This window comes from Balaenoptera borealis (genome assembly GCF_965194805.1).
Source record: "Balaenoptera borealis genome assembly, chromosome: 2".
NCBI lineage: Eukaryota > Metazoa > Chordata > Mammalia > Artiodactyla > Balaenopteridae > Balaenoptera > Balaenoptera borealis.
Genome location: NC_138867.1, coordinates 169,160,357 through 169,185,579, shown reverse-complemented (window position 1 = coordinate 169,185,579; position 25,223 = coordinate 169,160,357). Strand labels below are relative to the sequence as shown.

General features: G+C 52.7%; 2 protein-coding genes and 1 pseudogene across 13 annotated transcripts in view; 1 reads left to right on the top strand and 2 right to left on the bottom strand.

Moving 5' to 3' along the window:
• Positions 1-178: 178 nt before the first annotated feature.
• ZNF672 (zinc finger protein 672) lies at positions 179-9,184 on the top strand. Of its 3 annotated transcripts, none has more exons than XM_082379418.1 (4): positions 179-499; positions 4,413-4,484; positions 5,210-5,313; positions 6,615-9,184. In XM_082379418.1, the coding sequence occupies exon 4, from the start codon at positions 6,850-6,852 to the stop codon at positions 8,245-8,247; it is 1,398 nt and encodes a 465-aa protein (XP_082235544.1). In that variant the 5' UTR covers positions 179-499; positions 4,413-4,484; positions 5,210-5,313; positions 6,615-6,849; the 3' UTR covers positions 8,248-9,184. The 3 variants fall into 3 exon arrangements, with proteins under 3 accessions (XP_082235544.1, XP_082235542.1, XP_082235543.1); XM_082379416.1 differs by lacking the exon at positions 4,413-4,484 and adding an exon at positions 4,174-4,329 and having other exon boundaries at positions 190-499; XM_082379417.1 differs by lacking the exons at positions 179-499; positions 4,413-4,484 and adding exons at positions 514-1,033; positions 4,174-4,329.
• Positions 9,185-9,670: 486 nt separating this feature from the next.
• On the bottom strand, positions 9,671-18,417 carry ZNF692 (zinc finger protein 692). 9 transcript variants are annotated; one of them, XM_082379347.1, is made up of 12 exons: positions 18,285-18,417; positions 17,414-17,601; positions 17,100-17,131; positions 16,493-16,756; positions 15,890-15,938; positions 15,668-15,797; positions 15,108-15,322; positions 14,943-15,020; positions 14,767-14,845; positions 13,179-13,293; positions 10,292-10,391; positions 9,671-10,149 (listed from the first exon to the last, which is right to left on the bottom strand). In XM_082379347.1, exons 2-12 carry the CDS (start codon positions 17,587-17,589, stop codon positions 9,852-9,854), a joined length of 1,536 nt encoding a protein of 511 aa, XP_082235473.1. In that variant the 5' UTR covers positions 17,590-17,601; positions 18,285-18,417; the 3' UTR covers positions 9,671-9,851. The 9 variants fall into 9 exon arrangements, with proteins under 9 accessions (XP_082235473.1, XP_082235472.1, XP_082235476.1 ...); XM_082379346.1 differs by having other exon boundaries at positions 15,108-15,329; positions 15,672-15,797; XM_082379350.1 differs by having other exon boundaries at positions 15,108-15,329; positions 15,672-15,797; positions 16,493-16,588.
• A 5,800-nt stretch (positions 18,418-24,217) lies between these two features.
• Positions 24,218-25,223, bottom strand: part of LOC309623026 (L-amino-acid oxidase-like) — a 66,118-nt pseudogene continuing 65,112 nt past the window's right edge. The window contains exon 9 of the transcript XR_014249949.1: positions 24,218-25,212. The product of XR_014249949.1 is annotated as an L-amino-acid oxidase-like (transcript). The remainder of the gene's footprint in view (positions 25,213-25,223) is intronic.

Genomic DNA, 25,223 nt, shown 5'->3' with positions numbered 1-25,223 from the left:
CCCCGCCACTGGATGCTGAGGCGGTGCACGTGAGTCACCGCCTTTTCCTTTGATTGGGCTGGAAGAGGCCCGGGGAGGGCACGTGGACAAAGGAGGAGGCAGGGATTGGTTAAGCCTGGGAAGAAGGCGGGGCCTTGACAAGGGAGGGAGGAGGGACCGGAGTCTCCCTAGGCTCCGCCTTTTAGCTCCGCCCCCTTACTGGGATTCTGGCTTGGGCAGGCGAGCCTGAACCTTTAGTGGAGCCTTCTTACGTCTCCTAGTCCTCCCAGCAACCGGTGACGCGGCCCTCATGAGGCAGACCACTGGCCAACCCGGGAGAGCGGGGCTGGAGCGTGACCCCCAATCCCGAGGCGCCTCCCAGCTGCCCCCACTCTGCGGCCCCGCGCTCCGCTAGGTCCTTCCCTCCCTTCCCCGCCCCAGTCCCGCAGTGCGGGAGGCTGGGGTCGGCGAGCCAGCTGAGTGGGAGCCGCGCGGTGTCCGAGGATCCAGTCGGCGACCGGTGAGGGGACCGAAGGGCTGGGAGGGAGGGTTAGCGCTGGGCAGTGGTCCCCAACTTGCGCCCGGCTTCTTCCCTCCGCTCCGAGCGGCTAGCGTTTGCAGCCGTCGGGAACGACGCCCCGGCAACGAGTGACGCGGCAGCGCCGCGGAGCAAGCGATTGGCCGGCGCACGCCCGCTGGTGCCTCGCGGCCTGCTCCTCCCAGGCCTTGCCCTCCGTCTGTCCTCGCCAGTCCTACTCTGGTGACCTTCGTGGCTGGCGGCCCCACGACGCGGACATCGCCAGGCTGAGTCAGTTTAAAAGGGCAGCGGCAGCCTCTGGGCTCGGTCGATGTTTTAAACGCCCCCTACTCTCCACTACGTTTTTGGTGCCGTATCTTGCCCTTCGCGTGGGCTGGCGCCAAGTGTGAAGAGCTGGGGTGGGCCCGGGGTGGGAAGTTTCGTGCAAGGAGAATCTGACCAGTAACTCGTGACGAAAACTGACTGCACCCGGGATTGGCTGCGCTGTGGGAGGGCCAGGGAAGGCGACCTGCTCAGGTGGGGCGTTCCTCATTCCTCGAATAGTTGTGCTCAGCTCCCGTTAAGTACTAGGCACCAAGTCTTAAAATGAGTAACCAATGTCACTACTTAGTCTCGAAGCTGCCGGTGTGTGGGGAGGGTCTACGAAAGCCCCACACTGCTCTAATCCTGTTAAGTAGGGTTCTTTGTGGGGGGTGGGTCGGGGGGAAAAGACTTTAAAAAGGTCTTGCAGAACGTTTAGTATGCTTAGGCGGTAAGAGTCAGACCTCTTTTTCAGGGTTCCATAAAACTTACCAGGGGAGAGTAAATCCTAAAAACTCGGGAACTGCAGTTCTCAGACTTAACACCTTCCCTCTTTTCATAGGAAACATTATTACAGCTTCCTTTACTGAGTTTTCTCAGGCAGGAGTGTTAGACACCCCACGTACCCTGTCCAAGGTCACACAGCTGGTAATGGAAGACCCAGAATTTGGACACTTGCCTCTCCGGTCTCCTACACAGGTTGCAGTTAAGGACTTAGTAAACCAAGTCAGAGTATTTGCAGTATATGCAGTGGATAGGGCTGTGGAGGATAAGATGACTAGAGAGAGGCCCTCTCCTCCAGGGACCTAACGTTGGAAAGAATTGCATTCCAGATTAATACATCAGTTTAAAAAAGCATTAGATGCCTTATGTGTGCCCAACTTCTTGCTAGGCCTAGGAAGAGTGCAAAGTACCGTATAGTCCCTTCCTCATCCCAGTTCTGGGCTCCTCTGGCTCTTCTGGGCTGTAGTCTTGCCCATGTGTCAAAGGAACATAGAGAATAGACTATCCTACTATGTTCTCTCCCTGTCAACATACATACATTCTCCACACTTCCCAGATTTCACAGGAAAATCTTTGTGAAAAAACCTTGCAAAAGAATCTGTTTGGATCATGATCGGGCTTGGGTACTTGGAATGGGGAGGGAGCTGTCATTCCTGTTTCCACCAGCTCCTTAAACATGTCAGACTGGATCTGAAGCTGGAAGGGGCAATGTCTTTTAAAGTACTGGACCTTGTTTCTGTTATGGGAAAAAGGGAAGTGAGGAGTGGCCATTCTGGTGCTCTGGATTTCATACCCCATGCTCCCCTAGAAAAGAGACCGAAACCTTTCCAGAGGAGATTGGGAATCACTGTTTGGGAGGAGTGAAGGTGCTCAGTAGGGCTTCTCTGAGGAGGGATTATTGTAGCAGAGCCCTGAATGACGGAGGAGAAAGGGCTTTCAGGTAGAAAGAACTACAAGTGGAAAGGCCCCAAAGCAGGCTCCAGAGGGTCAGGGAAACTATTCCATCCATCCAGTTCCTCCCCCCTCCTCCTCCCAACAGTGAGAAGTGGGTTATTTGCTTCTAGATGGATGTAAATTTCAGCAGCCTCTAGGGGTGTCTCAGAGTCCTGGAGACTACATTGTCATTAGGGCTGGGCAACAGACTTTAGGACTGGGACCAGGGTGGGGGTTAAGTATATATAGAGAGGCCAGCAGAAGAATCTTCTCTCCCGAATGCAGCTACTGCTCCCCAAACCACTTCTTAGGCTGACTGTTTCCTTTCCTCTACCAGGACCGGAAAGGAATCCACCGCAGAGTACACAGAGTGAGCCCCGGTCCCGTGGTGGTCCCTGGGGCTGCCTGGGGCTTTCTGCCACACTGCTGCCAGCTGGCCAGGGCCAGGAAGGGTTGGGGACTATCGGGGAGAGCCAGAGACGGGCCTCCCAGCCTGCCATCCCCTTCCTGTCCCTGGACCCACCTGCCGTCCTTGTGGCTCTGGATGAGCTTGCACCACAGGGGAACCTCAAGTCACATAGGGGTAACCAGTAGTACCCACCTCAAAGGACTACTGGGAGGATGAAAGGGGTACATACACAGAAACATATGAGAGCCATTCCATATTGATGCTAGTAATAACTGGAGAGTAGCAGTGACAGGCTTTGCATGAGTTATAACCCCAAGTCCCAAACAGGTCTCCTAGATGGCAGTACAGATATTCACTTTCCTGAAGAGCACATGGGCCCTCTGGAGGGTGTGGCCAGAGCCCCACATCTTGGGAGATGAGAAGAGTGGCTGTCTTCTGGTTACTGAGGCTCTAAGGGTCAGGGCAGTTGGTGGCCTCTTCCCATGCAATCCCCTTCAGGGACTGTGAGGTGGGTCAGCCTCCCTTTGTACATTGTTCCAGGATTTGGAAAGGCCATTTGGCAAACACTATCTAATAGAACAAAAATGTGAGCCACATTTGTAATCATCACTTTTCTTAAAAACAGGTGAAATGAATTTTAAAAATATATTTCATTTAACCCAATATATATAAAATATTATTTCAACATATAGTCAACATTAAACATTATTAATGAGATATTTTGTATTCTTTTTTTCATACTAAGTCTTTGAAGTTAGGAGTGTATTTGACCTATAGCACATTTCACTTTGGACCAGCCACATTTCAAGTTTCAGTTGCCACATGTGGCTTGTGGCTACTGTAGCAGACAGCACAGCTGAGACAGCTCTCAGACCCACTCCTGCAGCCCAGACCAGTTTTATCCAACTCTGGCTTCAAGATGGAGGAATTGTGAGATGATCACTTGCCTCTTCATCATGCCCCAGAAATGGTGGCCTGGCAGAAAAGATAACCAGGGAAGAAAATCTTTATACTAACTGAACAACACAACTCAGAAGAAAAAGAACTACACTTCGCTCACAGTAGATTGTTAGTAAATGTACTAAATCCTGATTAAGTCCAACACTCCTGTGAACAGTTAGATATGGCATGAAATGCCTGCAATATCTATTAAGAAACAAGTTTTGTAGTATACAAAACAGAAATTTATCTTTATTGTGAATATTAATTTTTGCCATTAGCTTATCTTCTTAGTAATTGTCTTTTATTAGTTACGTATAATAAGTTTGTAAGTATTAAATACTTGAAAGGTACTAAAATACTTTAAAGTATTGAACAATTAGGACTTTTCCTCAATTCACACGTAATTACCCCCTTCCCTCTTTCGAAGCCTCCCTTGTACTTATTTTTTTCCAAAAATCAAAGAAATTTGGTGGTATAGCAACTTCAGAACTCAATCAGGAAAATGATGGTTAGGACAGTCTAGAAATCGTTCTTCTTTTGGCACAGTAATATTTTTTTTTTCTTTCAGATTTCCTCCCAAGCATAGACCCTTTCCTTCCAGGGCAAGCTCCAGCATGGGGTGAGGTACAGAAGAGAGACTTGAAGGATACACCCTGGCACTCAAGCACAAAACCTGCACCCTTGACCAGGGTCTCTTATTCCATGTCTGTGATGGGGCAAAATGGTATCTTTGTTTATATGTCATTTATGTGTGTGTGTTTTCATTTGTGCATTTGTCTTACCTTCCTTGGACATGTGCCCTTGAAGGCAGTAGCCTGGCAGAGGGTGTAATCCCAGAAACTTGGCCTGAGAGGTGCCAGGGTCTCCAGAGACACTCAGGTGAGGGGGAATACTCACTAGGACATAAGCATTGCTCTCTTTGGCATTTGGGATCAACCACTGACCCTTGAGAGAAGGTTTTATTCACACAAGGGCAAACATTCTTTTGAATTTGACCAGCTAGAATTAGCAGCCCAAGCAAGTGTCTGGGCTGAAAACTCTCTCTGGAAGAACCAAGAAACTCCCTCTAAAGTCTGCTCTCAGGTCTGCAGAGGGGCTCTTGCCCCTGCTTGCAGATTTTTATTTTTTTTAAAAATCTTCATTGGAGTATAATTGGTTTACAATGGTGTGTTAGTTTCTGCTTTATAACAAAGTGAATCAGTTATACATATACATATGTTCCCATATCTCTTCCCTCTTGCATCTCCCTCCCTCCCACTCTCCCTCCCTCCCTGCTTGCAGATTTTGTTTAAAACTCATCCTCTTTGAATAAGATGTCTAGGATTTAAAATACTCCAGACCCCTGCCCCCCCCCCCAAAAAGTGTATGGGCTGGGGTAGGGTGGGGGGAGTGTCATAGATGAAACGAAATAGCAAAATGTAAATAGATGCTGAAGGTGAGTGAGTGATTTGTGGTACTATTCTTGTTAGTTTTTTATATTTGAAAATATCCATTTTAAAAATACCCTCTTCCAAGAAATGTTTCCTTCTTTCTCTTCTACCTGCGTCTATCCCCTTTGCTCAGTTTCAATTCACATTGTCCCTCTTATTTTATCCTTCCTGCAGGGCACAGCACATCCTGCTCCAGAGGCACAGGGAGAGAACATGGTATATCCACCACTCCTTCCCAAGAAGGAGGGGAACAGAAGCTTCAGAGCCCACCCCTGCAGGTCTGTGGTTTTAAAGGCTTTTTTCAGTTGACTCCATTTGCATCCAAAAGATGAGGACCCCATCTATGGGGTGTTTTAACCACAGTTCTGGGTATTTGAGTTTCCCTCTGCTAATAAGAAAATGACTGATGACTATTTTGTTTGCTTTCTCTCACTGATCTGTTGGGTGACATGGCCTATAACTTATAGTGACTATACCTGTCTCCTGTGTCCCACTAAACTGAACTGGGGACAGATCCATGGATCTTGAGGGGAACAGTCAGTGGTGAGGCCAGTCAGGTGAGGAGAGCGGCCCAATATGTGCTCTAAATAGAGGGCACAGGAGGTTCTGTGCACAAATGCTGACCCTGCTCACAGAGAGCCACCCTGACCAACTTGTCAGAAGGATTCAGGGATACCATTTGAGATAAAGAAAATAGCAGCGCAGATTCCACCCCCATAAAGGGGCTTCTTTGCTACTCCACGTTCTCACATCCCTGGAGCTGGGGCAATGAGGAAAGTCTGCAGAATGTTTGCAAACAACTTGAATGCCCTGAGAATTAGAAAGGATGTCCCTTCCTTCTCCCCAGCCTTCCCTAGAAATGTGAAAATCACTTCTTCGATAATGCCATCAACTTTTGATAATATTCTTTGTGAATTATTCATGCTTCCTTTTACCCCTTTCCTGGGTCCTGAGTTGCTTTCTCAAGGCTAGGCCAGGGAACTTTGAGACTGTGTACTGATGTGGTGTGATTGTGTATCAGGTGCTGTCCAAAGCCAAGGAGCAATACTTTGGGTTTTCTCAGATACCTCCCCTTGCCCAGGTCTCAGCCCTTCCTGAGCCTTTTGCCCAGGCTGCTACTGGATAGGTTTATGCTTCACCGCTTCCAGCCCAGGCCTGGCTGGGTTCACACTGGTTACTCGGGAAACCCTGGGTCTTCAGAGGAAGGTGTTGATGTGGTTTAGGCCCAGGGGACTTCTCATTACCAATCCCTCCTTGGTCGTTTCCTAGTGCATCTCCAGGCCAAGGTCCCTGGTCTAAGGTCATAAAACAAGCTGGACACTCTTCCTTCCCTTCCGAGCAGTGTACTGGAAGAAAGCTCCCCTCTTGAGTCCCTCCTGCCCTTCCTGGTGGCACAAGGACCCCTCCCCCCCATATTTCTAGGACTCCCATGGCTTTGCCTCCTCTTGGAGAATGGAACTCCAGAGATGGTCTAGCTGAGGAAGGTACAGAAAACAGGGAGCCTGTGCTTGCCCCTCCATTCCCCAAGGTGTAGCTGTCATAGATGTTGCTGGGGCTCACAGTGACCTTCTCCCTGCAGGGCTCACGGTACATGGTAAACCTAGCTGCAGCCCACCTCTGAAACAGCCACAGCCCCTGCTGTGAGAGAAGGAACCCTGGAATCCGCGGACCAGTTTTCCAGGCCTCCCTCTCTTCCCTCTGCTACCGTTCCCTTTCTAGGCCTTAAGAAAACTGAAAATAACTCTCAGCTGGAGGAGGTGGACTCGAGTGTGAGTGGCACGCTGCACCCTGAGGGCGCCCGGCTGGCCCTCATCATGCTCGCTGCCTCAGAGGCAGCAGCCGGCAGGCCTTATGGGTGCAGTGAGTGTGGAAAGAGCTTCCGCTACAGTTCGGTGCTGCTGCGGCATGAGCGCGCCCATGGGGGCGACAGCCGCTTCCGCTGTCTAGAGTGCGGCGAGCGCTGCGCACAGGCCGCAGACCTCCGTGCGCACCGACGCGCTCATGCGGGCCAGACGCTCTACATCTGCAATGAGTGTGGCCAGAGCTTCCATCACAGCGGCCGCCTTGACCTACACCAGAGCGCGCACAGGCGGCGCAGCCGCTCCTGCCGCTGCCGAGCTTGCGGCCGCTGCTTCCCACACCTCCCGGCTCTGCTGCTGCACAGGCGCAACTGGCACCCTCCCGAGCGGCCCCGCCGCTGCCCGCTGTGCCCTCGTGCCTTCCGCCAGAGCGCACTGCGCTTCCACCAGGCACGGGCACACCCGTGGGGGACACCGGCCGTGCCCGCTGACACGCTCCATCGCTGCACTCAGTGCCCGCGGGCCTTCCGCAGCGGTGCGGGACTTCGGAGCCATTTGCGTGTCCACGCGGCCAGGAGCCCTGGTGACTCCACGCTTCGGCAGCCAGGCACTTCGGACGCACACCAATGTGGTGTGTGTGGCAAGAGCTTTGGCAAGAGCTCCACACTAACGCGACACCTGCAGACGCACTCGGGTGAGAAACCTTTCAAATGCCCGGAGTGTGGCAAGGGCTTCTTGGAGAGCGCCACCCTGGTGCGCCATCAGCGCACGCACACGGGCGAGAAGCCCTACGCCTGCAGCGACTGCGGGCGCCGCTTCAGCGAGAGCTCCACGCTGCTGCGCCATCGGCGCAGCCACCAGGGAGAGCGGCCACACGCATGCGCCACGTGTGGCAAGGGCTTCGGGCAGCGCTCCGACCTTGTGGTGCACCAGCGCATCCACACAGGCGAGAGGCCCTTCCCGTGTACCGAGTGTGGCCGCTGCTTCAGCGACCGCTCGGACCTCACAAAGCACAGGCGCACACACACAGGCGAGAAGCCCTACCGCTGTGAGTTGTGCGGCAAGCACTTCACGTGCGTGTCCAACCTCAACGTGCACCGGCGCAACCATGCTGGCCACAAGCCCCACAAGTGCCCTGAGTGTGGCAAAGCCTTCAGTGTGGGCTCCAAGCTGGCACTGCACCGCAAGACGCACCTGGGCGAGCGGCCGGCGGAATGTGCGGAGTGTGGCAAGTGTTTCAGCCACAGCCGCTCCCTGTCGCAGCACCAGCGGGCCCACACACGTGCTCGCGCCGCCGCAGCTACAGCTGCCACTGCCACTCAGGCCAAGGCAGGCACTGCCCTCATCTTTGCTGGGCAAGCAGGACAGGAAAAGCCAGGGCTTTTTGTGTCTCAGTTGAGAAAGCCTTGCTGAGCGTCTCCTCCGGAGTGGGCTAGACAAGCACTTTTATAGTGCCGTAGGGACGGGTGGGACAACTCGCCGATGGAGTTCTGTGGGAGGACAGCGTGGCGTATTACCTTTCTCCATCTCTGTTGGTAGCACTTCACCTGGCCTCTCGCTGCACCCCTACACCTACTTCCCCTGTCAGCTCTTTGCCTGTTCTCAGTCCGTCCTTCTCCCCCTCTGAGGTGTAGGTGCAGGGAGAACCTCTCAGACCCCACGCGTGGAAAAGCGCCCAAGTATTGGTGTGCCCCATCCCTGCTGCTGTGCTCTCAGGTGTTTCCTGTTTTCCCATCAGCATTCTGTCTTCTCTTGTCCCATCTCCTTTTTCCAGCCTGAGTCTCCTCTACCTCTTCTTTCCAGATACTTTTGGTGTCCTGCCTCTTCAGGTAATGACCACAGATATGGCCGGAGTCACATCCCACAGGCCCTGTGGTTTTCTTGCCTCTTCCTTTCACTTGACTGTTAGTCTCTCTGCTGCTTTCTCCCTCAGCTTCTGAGAGATGGGAAATTTGCAGAGATAGTGGCAAAGCTCACTTCACTGAAAGATATCTCCACACCAGAAGCACCCAGAGAAGTGCTTCACACCATGTAAAGGTGGGCAGGAGCTCTCAGCATGGCTGCCCACCTGTCCCATGGGACAGACCTGTTGGTGTACAGATTAAGGTGCCTCTCAGGACAGTGTTCTTCAGGTGGGGGACATCAGCCCTGGGGCCTGAGTCAAGACCACATGGGTCCACAAAGCTGGGCACTGACAAGTGCCGTAAGAACGCTATACACAAATTAAGCTTGGAGCCATGAGGAAACTGAGCTCCACAGAGGCCACGGTGCAGGGCTGAAAATTCCCTGTAATTGGCCAGCGATTGTTTTGCTTGCAGGTGTTGAAATAAAGAATTATTTGAGTTCCAGATGCCAAGAGCTCCCTTTGTCAAACCTGAGGCTGCTGTATTTGCAGACTTCAGGAGTCACCCAAGAGACTGGCCCTTTCAAAATTCCAAGGTCTCTGGTCCCTTCCCAAGTTAGCTCAGCAATCTTGCATGTGTAGCCCCCTCATTTTTGCACTGGAAGGCAAGACTCTTCAGGGGCCCCTATACATTTGGTTCTCTTGGTTAGTGGAGAGTACAAATGTGGCCCAGGAACACATACCTCTAATCCTACTCCAGCCCAACCCTCTGGAATTACCTAGCGCCTTGCTTGAATGCAAGAGTGGAGGGAGTGCCAAAGCGAATTGGGAAAGAAAGCTGGGTCTTCAGGGTGGGTGCAGATGGGGGCTTGCAGAGAGAAGAATAGGGCCTGCACTTAGGGTGCACTCAGGCACATTCCAGGAGAGCCTGCTTCCAAAGGAATCAAGATTCCTGTACCTCAGGTGCCAAAACACTCGCTCTGCTCACACACGTCCATGTAAAATACTGGGTTTATTCTGTCCTTTAGGATGACTAAAGTAGCCCGGCTCCCCTAGAGCACAGTCTTGCCCCTGCCCTGCACTCCCCATCACCCTAGTCCCCAGGGACCAGTCGTCTGGCCCTTCTTGCTCCTTTCCAGTCCCTGGCTCCCCAAATTCTGGGGAATGCTCACTGCTAAGGGAGCAGTGTGGGAGCCTGAGGAGCCAGAGGGGGCCTGGATCCCTCGTCGGTCCCCAGGGATGCAGGGGCAGAGATGCTGGAACAGGACTCCAGTGGACCAGCTAATTCTTGCGGGGCCAGGAGCAAGGCGGGGTGGCTTTTGCTGCGGTGAGCTGTGACACTGTCTGGCTTCTCGAAGCGCTTGCCGCAGAACTCGCAGGGGAATCGCAAGGCAGCCACCGTCTCTGCGTGCTTGCGCCGATGCCAGTTCAGGGATGCCTTCTGGCGGCAGGTGAACCCGCAGATCTCACACCTGAGCCAGGGACAGCAGAGGGAAGAAAGGGGCCTCAGCCCATCTTGACTTCCCCAGGGGTTCCTCCTGGTCCCAAGTGCCCAGATGTCCTGCCAGCACCTCCCCATTTCCCCCCACCCCGGGTTCTCTTCCCCACACTCACTGCAGGGGTTTCTCTCCAGTGTGGATGCGCCGGTGGATGACCAAGTTGCTGCTGGTGCGGAAAGACCGGGCGCAGAACTCACAAATGTAGTCTCGGGTATCTGTGGGCACATGGGGGACAGCCCAGCATCCATCCCCAAGCTGAGGCCCTTCCTTGGTCCAACCCCACTGTCCCCCAGAGGAGTACTGTCCCGATTCAGCCTGCATATCTCACTCCTCCCACCCCCCCCCAACAGTGCCGTGTGACCTGTCAGACGCCCTGCGGGTGTCAAGAGCCAATTCCCTCTCCTTTCTCCCTGAACCTGCCCCCCTGCCAGCTCTAACAGCACCTGCCCATCGGCCATCTCCAGCAGTTCTCACAGGCCTGCTGCGGTTTTTCTCCTACACCTCCTGCAGCAGAGGAGGTAGCCTTGCTTTTCATGGCATCCTGTAGACCTCTGTCCCACCGCTGCTCTGTACACCCTGCCATCAGACCACACACACACCCCTACAGCCTTCATCCCCATCACGCTCCTGCACTCCACACAGCTCTGGCTCCAGGCCCTCTCCTCAGCCACCTCCACTGCTGGCAGTTCGTTTTCTACGTGTCCAGCACTCCCGTCCCCTGTTCCCTGGCCTTCACTGACCTGGCCGCCCCCCACAACCCTTCTCAGCCACCATTCCCAGGTCATGCCCCATCACTGCACCACCTTGAAATCACAATTTCAGACATCCCAGTTCCAGCCAGGGCCCCCTACCTTGTCCTGTTAGTTATCCCACGGTTCCAGGCTGCCAGTCCAGCAGCCCACTGCCTTCCCACTGTCCCCCTCCCGTCTCTTTGCCCAGTTCATTTCCAGGGCATCTTGGTAGCCTTCCTTCACTCACACTACCAACTCACCCGTCCCTCTCTCCCTCAGCTGTGCCTGCTTGGTTAAAACCCAACTCAGGATAAATACAACCCTTAGCCTGCTCCAGGCCGGCACACATGTGCCAAGGGGGGCAGAAACATAACCTACAACCTCCCACCCTCACCCCACTTTGAGCTCTACTTTCATACACAACTACAAGTGTCAAGCCTCACCCCTGCCGCACACACACAATGCCTCTGCAACTCCTTGGTCAGTTCACTCTCCCACTTTCTAGAGTTCAGAAGGGCATTTTCCACACGACCTCCTCTTTCTACCAACCTCACTCAGCAGTGACCTCGTTTTATAAGTCACCAAGAAGAGAGGAGCCAGGAGAGAATGCCCACATCCTCCCCCCACCTAATCCGCCAGCCAATTTGCCAACTTGCTTCTGTGCCCATATATGTGAATAGTCCCTGCTTCCCTGTGGCTGCCCTCCAACTGTGCTCAGATACACCCCTCCTCACCGCCTTAAGGTTGCTCAGCCCACCCTGGCATCAGCAAGCCTTTCCTCTCTGCGGGATCATTCCCATCTCTGTGCTCAGGCTCACAGCCCTCCAACTTACACCTATTTCTCTGCTTGTCTTCACAGTAGAACTCCAAAGAGTTGTCCATACTTGCTGTCTACACTTCCTTAACTCGTCTCTGCTCTGAACCCCCTCCATTCTGGCTGTCATCTCCCTTGTCACATGCCATTTTGTCGTCTGGTCAAGGATGGCTTCCCACCACCCTGTCTAGGGGCCTGTGCGCATCCTCATCTCACTCAGCTCTGCAGCACTGGCACATCTCACCCCTCCCACCTCCCTGGAGCACTTTCTCCCCTTGGCTCCTCAGATACCACTCTCTTCACCTGCCCCCCCGGCCCCTCTGTAGCTGCCCTTCCTACTTGCCCTGCTCAGACCTCTTCTCTACCTATGTTCACTCTCTCCCTGTAGGAACACTCCACCCATGGCTCTAAACACCACCCACGTGCTCATGATGAACACTTTTTTCTTGCCCAACATCTCCCCTGAACACGAGATGCACATTTTCTGGGATACCTAAGTAGCATGTCCCAAATAAAATGTCATGTCCCTTTCTTGAGGCCTGCTTCTCCCTCATTTTCAGGAAATCACATCACCTTCTGCCCAGTTGCTCAGGCTGGAACCCTCCAAGTCACCCCTGACTCCACAGTCCTACCCATGGACAATCCGTTCTTCCCACAGTAGCCCTGGCTCCATCTTCGCTCTCTTGTCAGTCTCCAGCCACTTCTCACCAACTCGACTGTCCAGGTCACTATCGCTGTGCACTGCACATTCCTGCCATCCCCTATTCTCCACATGGCAGCCACAATGCTCCTTTTAAAATCAGTTCTGTCCCTCCCTCCACCGCACTGGTGCCCATCACATTTGGCCAGGAGCCAAGCCAACCCGATGGTGGTCTTGCAGGCCCCTACCACCTATCTGACCTCTCTTCCTTCCTTTCTAATCTCCTGGCCTCCTCTCCATTCCTGGAACATGCCCTCAGATGCCAGTTTAGGGTCCTCTCACGTGCTGCCTGTGGATGTGGCGAAGCCTCCATTCCTCCCTTCACTTAGGTCTTTGCTCAAAGCACCTTTCACAGCTCTTTGTAGCCCTTCACTAGAGTGGACATCTTAGGTGAGTACTGCCTGCTTTATTCACTGCTGTATTCCAGCACCTAGAACAGTTTCAAGCAGGCAGGATCTAAACACACAGAGAGTGCAGGATGAGTGTGTGAGTGAGAGTTATCCCAGAGCAGTGTGACAAGACCTGCAGATAGGAGGTGATGGGCCTCATGGGGGAGGTGAAGGGACTCACAAAGGGAGGGGAAGGGATCCACAGGGGGAGGTGATGGGCTCTACGGGGGAGGTGAAGGGACCCACAGGGGGAGGAGAAGGGACCCACGGGGGAAGGTAAAGTGACACACAAAGGGAGATGAACGGACTCACAGGGGGAGGTGACAGGACCCACAGTGGGGAGGTGAGGAGGCATTTCCACCACTCACCACTGTGCAGCTTCACATGCTCCTTCAGGTGTTTCTTAAAGTTGAAGGACTTCCCACAGGCCGGCTCTGGGCAGGAGAAGGACTTTTGGTGGATGTGCTGGTACTTCTTGTGGTGCTAGGGGAGGAAGCACATGGTCTCCTCAGGGCGACCACCAGAGCTGACCCAGCAGGCAGGCTCTTCTGCCCTCTCCCACAACAGTTCTCCTTGTCACCGCCAGCTCACATCACCCTGGCCGGTCCTCACCTATACATGAGCACCCCAATCCCATCCCTTCCTGACCCCAAACTCTGCCCTCACCCTATCCTGCCCTCAACTTCCATTATCTCACCTCCTTGTCACAACCTCACCTTGCAATGCCCAGGTCCCTCAAAAAAGTGCACTTCTGGTGACACTCTTGGTTCCCTAACTATGGATTTGCCATCTGCCAGGGATGGGAACATATTTTTTTGGTGGGTATGATTATTCTCCTTGATATCAATATCAATGTACAACAGTATCACTCAGATGGCCTACTTTTTATTAATAGCTCACCATGGGATTATATCATTTCCTCCTAAATCTGCTTTGGAAACACACACACACACACACACACACACACACACACACACTCTTTCTCAACCTGGAACACTTTTAAGGATAGTGTGTTCTTCAACCTTAACTCCCCAAGTATTTCTGGGAAATATTTCTCTTTTTATCTGTTCTAATTTCACATCCTGGCTCACTAAGTTGCATGCGCTTTCCCTTTCTCCATGATCCCATTTTCCCATAATTAAACTGCTGCTGGGGGCTACTTCAGTCTCCTCCATTAATAGACTCAAGTATGTTTGACCAGCCCTGCTGAATGTTCTTCTCAGAAGCCCAGAGCTTCACCACCACTTGGGGACCTTCCCCCTCTCCCAAATCCCATCCACCCAGACTTCACCATCCCTCAGGTCTGGGTCCTCCCCCCAGCCTCAGAACCCTGTGAGAGCTCTGGCTGAGTGTGGGGCTGGGACTCTTCTCTCTCTGTGCCTCAAACCTCTCCTGCAGTGAGGCTGGGGACAGGTCTGTCTCCTAATCCTCCTGGAGTAAGGACCACCCATATGAGCCAGCAGGGCGAGGCAGCCCGATGGAGTGAGGAACCCAGCACCATGACACACTAGCTGAGAAGCCTCGGGCAATGCTTAACCTTTCTGTTCTCCTTGGTTTCCTCATCTGCAAAGCAGGAGTAGTACCAGCACCCACTTCATAGGAATGCTGAGAAGATCAAAAGACTTGACACATATCAAGTGCTTAGAATAGTCACTAGCACCCCAAAAGCCTGAGGAATGCCACCATCATCTCCATGTGGTCATCAGAGGGCCTGTGTAACAAGCAGTAGTGAGCAGCAGCTGTGCACCTGAGGCTTGGTTTTCTGCCTTAACTGCTAGTCATCTGGATTAGTGATTATTAACTGTAGGCAAGCTCTGCACGTCCATCCCAACTCTTCTCTCCCTGGCTCTGAATTCCCCCCACACCCTAGGCTTCTTTGCCTCAGCTTCTCCTTCAGCCCTTCTCCTCCACCCATGAGGCTACACAGAACCCAACCTGTACCCCTCACATCCTCACATTCAAATACTGCCGGTTTGAGAAGATCCTCCCGCAGCCAGGGAAGTCACAGGGCAGCAGCTCTCTTTTGGCAGCTTTCCTGGGGGAGGAGAATAGGAAACAAGAGGACTTGTGCAGGCTCTCCTCCACCTCCCTCCGCTCCCTCCCCTACCCAGAGCCACTTCCCCCAGTCCTACCTAATTCTCTTGGGGCCAATCTGAGCAGTGTCCTCATCCCATGCCGAGGCCAGAGCAGACTGAGCCTGACTCCCAGGGCTACGGGCAGCAAAGAGGGAGCAGAGGGCCTCGAGGGAGGGCCATGTCCCAGGATGCCCCTGCCCTCTGTCTCAGCCATCAGGTTACCTGGCCAGGGGCTCAGTCTGCTGGTCTGCTTGAGGGGTCCCACTGAGCTCTGGCTGTATCCTGACTTCTACGGGCAGAGGAGCTCCAGAACCCAGTGAGGATGCTGATGAGGATGGCGAAGCAAGAGGAGCTGGGACAGCTGCAGGGGCCGGGGGTATCTCCCCATCCTTAAGTGCATGGGTGACAGGGGAAGGGGGTGGTCTGGGGGCATCTGGCTCACTGCTGAAAGGAGAATGAAGAGGAGGAGGGCATTATCTCCCTGGATTCTCAGCCAGCCCCAGCCCAACCCCAACCCCTAAATTGCAAAGATCCCAAACTCAGAACAACCCTACCCCCACCACAGGCTCCCTGTTCATACCTACTTTCAGCTTTCATTTTCCCCCAGAGCCTAACTTCCTTTCCACCCAATCCAAAGCCTCTAGTTCTTTCTGCCTTCCCCAAAGCCTACCCTGCCCTCTCCACCAACAAGCCCCTCCCTCAAGTCTGCAAAGCTCTGGGTTCCCCAGCCAGTCACCCCCTCCCTCCTCCTGCTCTGCTCAGCGTCCTCCCTCAGCCCCAACTTGCTCATCTGGGGAGGAGCTGTAGGTCCATGGGCTGGCATCACTGAGCATCTCCTCTTCATCCTCATCTTCCTCTTCCCCGTCTTCTTCTCCTAGGGATGGGAAGGCCTCTGGCGGGGGTTCCACCCCTCTGCAGGTCCAAGGAAGGCAAGCATGAGGTCCTGCTCCCTCACTCCCATTGTCCACCCAGGTCTATCCTGTCCCCCCCAACCCCAAACTCACCTGGGCAACCTGGCCTCCTCAGTCCTCTCATCATGCTTAGATTCCAAACCTGTTGGCATATGTAGGGTCAAAGGGGAAGGAACTCTGTATTGGAGGCATGAGGACAGGTGGAGTTCTAAGGTCTGAAGTGGTAGGAAGACTCTTAGGAAGGAGGAAGAGGGGGCAGAGGCTACTGGAGTGGGAGGGGTTGTTTTATTTTAGAGATGGTACATTCACATGGTTCAAAAAAAAGTTTTTTTTTTTGAACCATGTGAAAAGTACACTGTGAAAAGTCTCCTTTCCAATACTATACCCCAGCCACCTCGTTCCTCCTACAGGTAACCTGGTTTCCTACATGCCCTTCCAGAAATATCTTATACATTCATAAGTACATACAAATATTTTCCTTTCTCCTCTTATTTTTCCACCAACGGTAATATACCATACATCCAATTCTGTATTTTGCTTTTCACACCTAAAAATATATTTGAGGATATATTTCCTTGTCACCATAGAGTTTTTCCATGGAGAAAGGATCATTTTTAAAGAATGGGGTTCTGAGCTACAGGGACGAGAACACTTTTCCCTCCTTTTTCTCCATAACTCTTCTTTCCCCCAGCCTACCTGCGGGCTCCGGCCCACTCCTGGCTTCTGGGCACCAGCTTCTCTGGCCAGTACTTGCAAGGGGGACCGGATTGGGCTCCTCTGGAGATGTGGGGCCTGAAGAGGGGCCCCAGGAGAAGGTGTGGCCGGCTGAGCACTCCCACACAAGCCCCCCATCTCGGCCCCCAGGTCCCCGCAGCCCAGGCACCAGGCTGCACTCTCGACTGTGAGCATGAGACAGGAGCACCAGATACTGCAGACCCTTGGGGGCCACAGGCTCCGGACCTAGAGCAGTGAAGGCAACAGTCAGGGTGAGCTGGGAGGTCCTCTCCTCACATCCTGGAGAGCCACACTCAGACAGCCCTGTACCCCCACCCCCTGGGCAACCCTGGTCCCTAATCCAGTTTACCATTCTTCAGAGCCCAAACCCCACGGTTCTGAGATATTGCTCCCTTCTCCACAGGCTGCCTCCTTGGGCTCCCCAACTCCCCCATCTCTTCCCAAACTCACTCAAGTCTCCCTCTAATCCAATCCCGTTAGGGAGGGTGTTTCTGGGTCACACCACTCCCTGTTGCCCCTCTTCTCTCTCTGGCTCCTAATCCTCTACCCCTAGCCATTCCCTACCCACCTGCACAAAGCACGCAGCCTGAAGAAGTGTACCTGCCAGGGGGACAAGAGGCAGGTCAGGTGGGGGCCCATGTGGCCAACTGCCCTCAGCTCTGGGCATTCACACACTTAGGGGGTCCCCTATTCTCTGGGACCAAGAGGTGGGGGGAGACCCTGGGAGGCCACAAATCACACTGGCTTTACTGCTGAAGTGAGAAATCTGCCAGTGGGAAGGAGCAGCAGGCCACCACTTGATGTGGGGGAAAGGGGGCAGGTAGGGTGCTGGGTGTTGCAGCCTGGGTGCCCTCCGCCAGAACCCTTGACCCGGCCCCTAACCGGTCCAACAGGAACTTGGCCAGCTGCGAGTGCAGGGAGAAGCCCAGCTGCTCCTTGAGGAGGCACCACTGTTCCATGTGGCCGCCCAGGCGGATGCGGCACTTGCTGCGGCGCGCATCCAGCTGCCGCCGCTTCTCTCGCCGCCTGCGGGACGCGTCCGCAGGGGAGGCAGCCATGAGTACCAGGGCCTGCGGGGTCGGGGAGACACGCGTGTGGGCCGGCCTGACCCGGGGCCAGAGGCCCCGGCTCCACCCTCCGCTGGGGCCTCAGTTTCCTCAACGGTGAATTGGGGCAGAACTAAACCACTGCAATAGCATTCGCTGCCACTGGGTCCAAACCACCTCTGCTTGCATTACAGGGCGTGTAAATTAGCGCTATGGGGTGGGTATCTTGGGGGTGGGAGGTAGGGGGACTGCATCAAAGTCAGAATGGCCTGATCCTGGGCCCACTGACGTGAAGAACTGGAGCTATGGGTAAGGAAATTTCGACTAGGAAGGGGCAGAGGGTAAGGTAACAGTTTCATCTTCAAAAGGGCATGGGTCTTTACTGGTTGATGAGGGAAGGAGAGGTCGTGTGCATTGGGAGAGCTCCTCATAGTTCGGTCGTTGTGGGTGGAGCCGGGACAGGGGGGCGGGGAACGGGGGGTCTGGAAGGCGCCCCCCACTCCGTTTCGGGCCGCGCCACTGAACACTCACACTGCGTCGGATGGGCCAATTCCTAAGGCAGCTCCCAGGCCGCCCAGAGCTCCCGCCGCGGCCCACCCCCACCCCGGCCTTACCTGAGCGCCCCCACCCGCCCTCATCCCGACTGCGCCTGCGCCTCCCCAGCGTCGCGCGCAGGCCCGGAGAGCGGCGGGAGGACAGGGGCCCACCTCGCGCGCGCCGCCTCCGTTTCTCTTTTAAGAGGAACCCGTCCCCCTTCGCGTCGGTGGCTCCAGCCTGGAACTGGGGCCCGGGCTTGCCTGGGAGGGGAGAGTCGGAGGCTGACCGCGCACGCCTGCGCACTAGCCGCCCAGCGCAACGCCTGCTGGGAGCCTTGGTTCCCACACAAAGTGTTCAGGTTCTTTGCTGAGCCCTGCGGGGGCTGTGGACGGGTCGCTTCCGCGGCGACCGCCTGTGCTTGGTGACCAAAGGCTTGGGGAAATGGAATAAGTAGGGCCAAGCCCTCCTCCCGTGCACCGACCCCAGCCCCTTCAATCTGCCCAGGGACGTGGCTTCTGCAGTTGTTCCTACTTTGTACTTCACCTTCGATTTCCCCCTCCCAATTGCCACCAAGAGGCAAACACGTGCTGCAGAATCAGACACTTTTAAAACCAATTAGAGCTCTCTCCAGACCCCCAAGGCAACCACCACCTATGGCCCATTTCCTCTGTTCCCCGTCAAAAGTCATCCGAGAAGTTGCCTAGATTTGCTGCGGACTATTCCGCACGTCATTCCCTTTTCAGTTGACTAGCATGGAGCTTTTCTCTCCACCGAGCCACTGGAATGGCGCTTGTCAAGGCCACTTGGGGTAGCCACTTTGCTAAAGGCAGTGGTCAGTTCTCTGCCTCTCTACCCCTAGAGCAACATCTGACAATGTAGATATTTCCCTCCATGCAACGCCCCAACCTCCACTACAGGTTGGCTGGCTTCTGTCACTTCACACAGTCCTGGTTTTCCTCCCTCCTCATCGGCTCCTCCTTTCCTTTGTTGGATCTTCATCCACTGTCTAGGCAAAACAGATTGACTGTCCTCTGGTTTGGGCTTTGTCCCTGGACCAAGTCCTCTCTCTTCTGGACCAAGTCTTCTCTTTTCTTTCTTCTTGTTTGATGTATTTGGCCCCATGGCTTTAAATACAGTACACTGATGACTCCCAGTTTATATTTCCAGCCTGGCCTTCTTTCAGCTCCAGACTCATATCTAACTGCCCACTTTACACTGATAATTGAGTTAAGAACTAGAACAGTGCCTGGCACATAGCAGTGACAAAAGCTAGTTGATATTTTCTCAAACATGAGTGTGGCCAACACATAACACTTAACAATCCTTGCCCCTCTCCTATCTCAGTAAATGTTGCCATCATCCACCCACTTGTTCAGAACAAAAACCTGGGAATGATCCTTGACTCTTCTTCTGTAATACCAACACCATATATTGATACATCAGCTAGTCCTGCTGATACTATCTGTAAAAATATATCTGAATCCAATCACTTCTGGCCCTCTCCACTGCTAAAACCTTACTCCACGTCACCTGTATTAGTTTCCTGTGGTTGCTGTAACATCCACAAACTTGGTGGCTAAAAACAGCAGACATTTTTTCACTCATAGTTATGGAGGCCGGAAGTTCGTATCAAGCTGTCATCCGGGCCATATTTCTGGTAAAGGTTCTAGGGGAAAATCCTTTCCTTGCCTCTTGTAGCTTCTAATGATGACCTGGCATTCCCAGGCCTGTGGCCACATCACTCCAATCTCTGTCTCCCCGGTCACATTGCTACCTCCTCTTTTGTCTGTATCAAATCTCCCTCTGCTTCTCTTTTATAGGGACATTTGTGAAGGTATTTGGACCAACCTAGATAATCCAAATAATCTCTCCAACTCAATACCCTAAAATAATCACATGTGCAAAGTGCCAGATTGATCTGCTTCTTTCCACTCTCACCCTCACAAAGCAGGAAGGAGCAAATCTCCTGCTTAAAACCTTTCATGTTTACCAGTACAATCCAAAACCCTTACTATGGCCTCAAGGCCTGTATGGTCTGGCCCTTGGCTGCTTCTCAGCCACCCCCACCTTTCCTCACTTTGTCCACTCTGTCCTACTATTCCCACTTTTTTGCTACTTCTCAAATGTACCAAGCATGCTGGAGGGAGTTCCTTCTCTCCGGAGCACCCACTCTCCAGCTCTTCTTGGGGTTGTTTCCTTCTTATGTAAATCTCAGCTCCAAGATCACCTACTCAGTTACTTTTTGTCATTCTCTGCCCCACTGTGTCCTCCTCCTCCTCCTTCATAGCACTTATAGTTCTCTGAAATCAGTTTAGGAACTTATTTGCTTGTGTGTTTGTTGTTCGTATATGATGATTGTCGGCTATCCCAAGCTTCTCCTCTGTGGCCTAAACAGCCCAAATGACATGCTGTCCGATCATAAGCTACCCTTTAGGATGAAGCCACTATGTCCTGTCGATATCATACTCTTGAATTGTGGTACCAATGACTCAACATGATATTTGTCTGCCCAGTATAAGGTTGGAAGAAAGATCACCCACCTTATTCCAGATACTTTACTAATTAGTGAAGATCCTTCATTCATCAAAAGAACAGGACTCCACAGGGGACAAACAGAAAAAAAGACTTTATTCTTTCCCCTCATGGTCCCTTACTAGACATCTGCAAAATCCTAATTTCTCTGTCCCATGGATGAAATCACAAGCAGGTTCCATAATTCTTGGTTACTCTTAGTTAATAAAAAGTCCTTTATTGATTTGAGACCCAAGAACACTCTTGGTTCTGTCAGTCTGATACTGTTCAAAATAATAAAGCTCTAAATTCCTTAATCCTCCAATAACCCTCTCCAAAGAAATCCTCTTTTTTTCTCTCAGCCTCTCTTCAATTTCTTACATCATTGAAGTAAGGGATGAGCCAAGCCTCATCCTTTGTAATAAATCCTGAAGAGAAGCACTAACTTCTTTGGCATGGAGGGGAAGGGGGGATTCTCTATATTTGTTCTCTGCCTTTAGTGATACCTTAGCCCAATCTGAGACTTTAAGAGTTCCATTTTATCACCCCATTGCAAAGGTTAAGATTAAATTTGAGCTTTTTGTAGCTTTAGCTCTGTTGAGTTACACAGAGTTTACAGTCTCCTGAAACTGCCAATTCTTTTTTCACGTTAAGTTCGTTAAGTCTCCCTATGAAGAACTTGTGAGCTAGGCGTAGGGATCCATGTGGGGGACATTACATTTATCCTCATGACATTTATCTTTCCTGGACTCCAGATGGCACCCTAGCTTCCTCCTTATCCCCTGCCTTGGGAAAAGCCATATCTAATAATACTGCTGTATCCTCTTAGTTCTCAGTATCTTCTCTCTAAATAGAAAAACCACCTTCCACTCCCCTGGTCCAAGAAGAGCCAAACTGCTACAGCGTGGTAACAAACCGGTGATCCGAAATCCTGAGACGGCTCATTTGAAGTGGAGAACGAGCAGTCCACAGGCAGTTTATGCCCCAAATTTCATGAGACCCACAGACAGGATTAGACCTTCTCAGGCCCCAAGTCTATGCACGAGTCCTTCCTCCCACCCTTTGTCTCCCCCTCATCCAATCAACGTCCGGCATCTGTTTTCTCCAGCCAATTAGCATCTCCAGGAGCCCTGTCCCGTTTGTCCTCGCCCCCTGACCATCAGCGGGCGGTGCCTGCGTTCTGCGGACAGTCACACCCGAGCGTGGCCCGCCACAGCCCTCCGTGACGCCATGTGGGCGGGGCGGGACAGTAGATAAGAGACGCGGGCCGCTTCTGCTCGTGGCAGGATAGCTCGCCCGCCCTGCGTCTGGAGACCCAAGTCCCAGCCCGGGAGGGCTGAGGACATGAAGGAGGCCGCCTCCCGGGAGACTCGTCGTCGGGAATGTTGCAGCAGCAGGGGTGCTTTCGGCCGCTGCGGCAGGGGGCGCGGCGGAGCACAGGACGCCGGTCGCGGGGAGACATTGTGTTCCAGGTGCTGAAGCAGCAGCTGTCCAGCGACGCCGTGGTCAGAGTGCACATGGTGGAACGGGACCTTTTCAACCAGATAGCGCGCTAGGTGACCCGGCTCAGGCGGGAGGGAGCGGACCTACGAGACGAGCGCCGGGCCACCGGGACTGCTGAGATCCGCGCCGCCCTCCGGTCGCTCCTGTCCGCGAGAGCTGCGTTTCGTGCCCACACGTCCTCCTTCCTGGCGTGTGGCGGGAGGGTGTTCCGCGCGCTGCCCGCGCTAGTCCGGAGGAGCGGGCTCTGCCTGGGGTCTCCCTGGGACAGGCCCTGCTGCCGAATGCTTGCGGAAAATCGCAGATTTACAGATATAACTAGGTTATCATCCTGGCTGTAGCAGAGATACGTGCACCTGGGCCTTTGGTGTGTTGCGGAAGAAATGAAGGTGTTTGCAGAGCAAATGCCCAGAAAAGGAAGAAACATTTAAAATCAGGCAGGGTTGTCATGGGCTCAGGTAAAGGTCCAAGCAAACGTGGGAGGTTAGAATCCAGGCACCTGGACCACTCCTTATGCCTCACCGCCTGGTGAAGATGGAAATAAAGAGAAATCTGATTTGCTCTCAGTAGAACCTGGCTTCGTGTGTGCTGCTTTGTGGGGTGTATGTGATGGGTGAGGAAAGCTCAGACAAAGATAGGGTTCCTCCAATAGAGGAAGTGTCCTGTCTCCTCCCTTCCATCCCTAGTTCAGTATTTCTCCTCTTAGTCATCTTCATCCCCTGTACCAGGTCTTTGCACTGTTGTGCTTGTGTATTCAAATGTAGATGAGAGGTGAAGAAGCCAGAAGGGCAAGTAGAGAGTGCTGACAAAACACTAGCCACCCAAACCAAGCTTACTAGGGGAAGAGGAGCCTGAAATGAGGACTGAAGGGTAAGGGAGAGTCCTTCCCATTCCCACACAGGCCCCCTACATTTTTCTCCTATTTCCTGGCAAGCTAGGACTCCCCATCTAGAGCTCCCTGCTGCTTTCCTCTCAGCCTGCTCCACTTCCTGGGTTTATTCTTTCCCTTTCATCTCTGTTCTCTCTTATTCCTGTTTTATTCTCTCCATTTACTGTCATTTCTTCTGTTTTACTTCTGACTACCCCTTTTTCCTTCTTTCTGGCCCTCCATGCATATTCTTGCCTCCCTTTTCTTTCTGTCTTCTCCCCTTTTCCTTGCCTGTCTTTCATCTATTTTTCTCTGTACCTAGAAAGTTTTACATTTGGGCCAAAAATGGATCCAACCAATCCTCTACTGCCATCTTCCAGCATCAGGCTTCTAATACAGAAGAATTTGTGAGTTACCAGCATTCTGAAGTCCTTTCTTCTAGTTCTGTTCTTGTTGCATTCCCCTCCTGGTCTGTTCAGTCCACTCACCAGGCCATATTTGGATGGTTCCCAAAATGAACCATCTCTCCTTGCTTCCACCCTCCCCACACCAGGACCTGGTGAATCTTGCCCTCCACAGACTGTCCATTCAACTGCTGAGAAATGAAGCCACTTTCACCAGTGAGAACTGGGAAACATGGTTGGAATTCCCTCATTGTCAATCTTCAGTTTACTTTCTCCAGGAGTATCTAAAACAGCTGTGGCTAAACTTCCCGTTGGGAGCCCTGAGCAGAGACTGCAGTCTGCTGGATTAGAGTGTTGGTCTTCATGCCTCATCAGCCTTGACACCCTTTAGGCTTTCTCTGAAGTTCATGCAGAGGCTAACCACACCATCCTTCTTTTCCTAGCCCCAAACCCTAATGAAAATGCTCTACCTTGAGAGCTAAATAGACAGGACTTGATCACAAAGCAACTCTTAAGAATCCTAGAAGCTTGCTATAGCTGTGTGTAAAAATGCTCCCCATCAGTGTCCTTCCCATAGCCCTGTTTATCTAGAAGGCCTGGAAAAGGAGGAAAGGAGGTAACCTGCTAACAGCCCCAGCAGTAAAATGAGGTGAGAAGCATGTTTAGTAGGTGAGGACATGTGTTGGGAAAAACTTTTGTTGTAAGGCCTGCTTCTGATTATGCCAACCCTCTCCCTGGGTTGTAAAGACACCCAACATGATGCCTAAAACAAAATGCTTACCCCTCAGCCCTCTCCACCGAGAAAACCCAAGTCTGGCTATTGCATCTGTTGAGATGACTATTTCAAGTTTATTAACTGAAGTCTTGATATTCTGAAGGCAGTAATTTCAGACTAGAAAGCAAAACTGAGCTCTTGGTGGACACTGGGAAAAGGAGATGGGATCTGAAAGTTGCTTGGTAGCAAGAAGTGGATGGTGTTCAAGGGGCATACAAGAAAATTGTTGGAGACAATTGAGGTGGTTCACATCTCCACTGAGACTGGAAAATAAGTCTGTATTTTCTTGGAGCACTTTAAGGTCATGACAACAGAATGAACAGTGATATGGGGGTGGTCATGGGGAATGGCTTGCAGGAAACATTTTCTCCCTTGCCATGTGCACCACTGCAGTCCAACACAGAGAGAGGAGGAGAGATGGCAGAGCACTGTGGGAGGCTTTTTAGAAGCTGTTATAAGACCCCCTTCGTAACCCGAGCATCTAGACCTACTGAGTCACCTACTCCCTGCCAACACCATATATTGGAGCCTAGGAGATAGCAGATGTGATGCTGGTGAGTTCTCCAGGATCTCCAAAGCCATTACTAGCTGAGGGTCTGGGCCTTGCTGATCTATTAAAGCTCAGTTTATCTTGAAGGAATCTTGTCTTGGGGGTGGGCAGGACAGGGGAAAAGGAATGTCAAAGGAGAGCAGGGAAACAACTGGGAAGCTTGGGGGAAGGACCCTGAGGCACTAAGGAGACAAAGTTCCATGAGCAGGAAGAAAAGACTCCTCTAAATCAGATGACCCTGACTCTTCATTATTGTTCCATCCTCCACCCCGTAACTCCTACCCTGCCCTAGCCTGGTACCACCTCCTCCTCAGCCTGCCCCCAATTCTTGCTCTGCCAATCATCTCCACTTCACCCAGTCCCTACAGCAAGGTAAGAAGACACCTTAAGTCCCAGGGCATTGCTATCTTGTACTTGTGCATCTACTTCCAGGAGGTGAAACAGCAAAAAGGCAGCCGAGTGGAGTTAGAACCAGAGTCAGGGGCATTGCCTGTAAAGAGT

Excerpts from the sequence above, each read along its gene's own strand:
- ZNF672 (XM_082379418.1), top strand. The coding sequence starts at position 6,850 with ATGCTCGCTGCCTCAGAGGCAGCAGCCGGCAGGCCTTATGGGTGCAGT.
- ZNF692 (XM_082379346.1), bottom strand. The coding sequence starts at position 17,589 with ATGGCTGCCTCCCCTGCGGACGCGTCCCGCAGGCGGCGAGAGAAGCGG. Across the intron at positions 15,798-15,889 it reads GAGGAGGCCAGGTTGCCCAG|AGGGGTGGAACCCCCGCCAG; the intron begins GTGAGTTTGGGG and ends TTGGACCTGCAG. Across the intron at positions 13,294-14,766 it reads CAAACCGGCAGTATTTGAAT|CACCACAAGAAGTACCAGCA; the intron begins GTGAGGATGTGA and ends TTCCTCCCCTAG.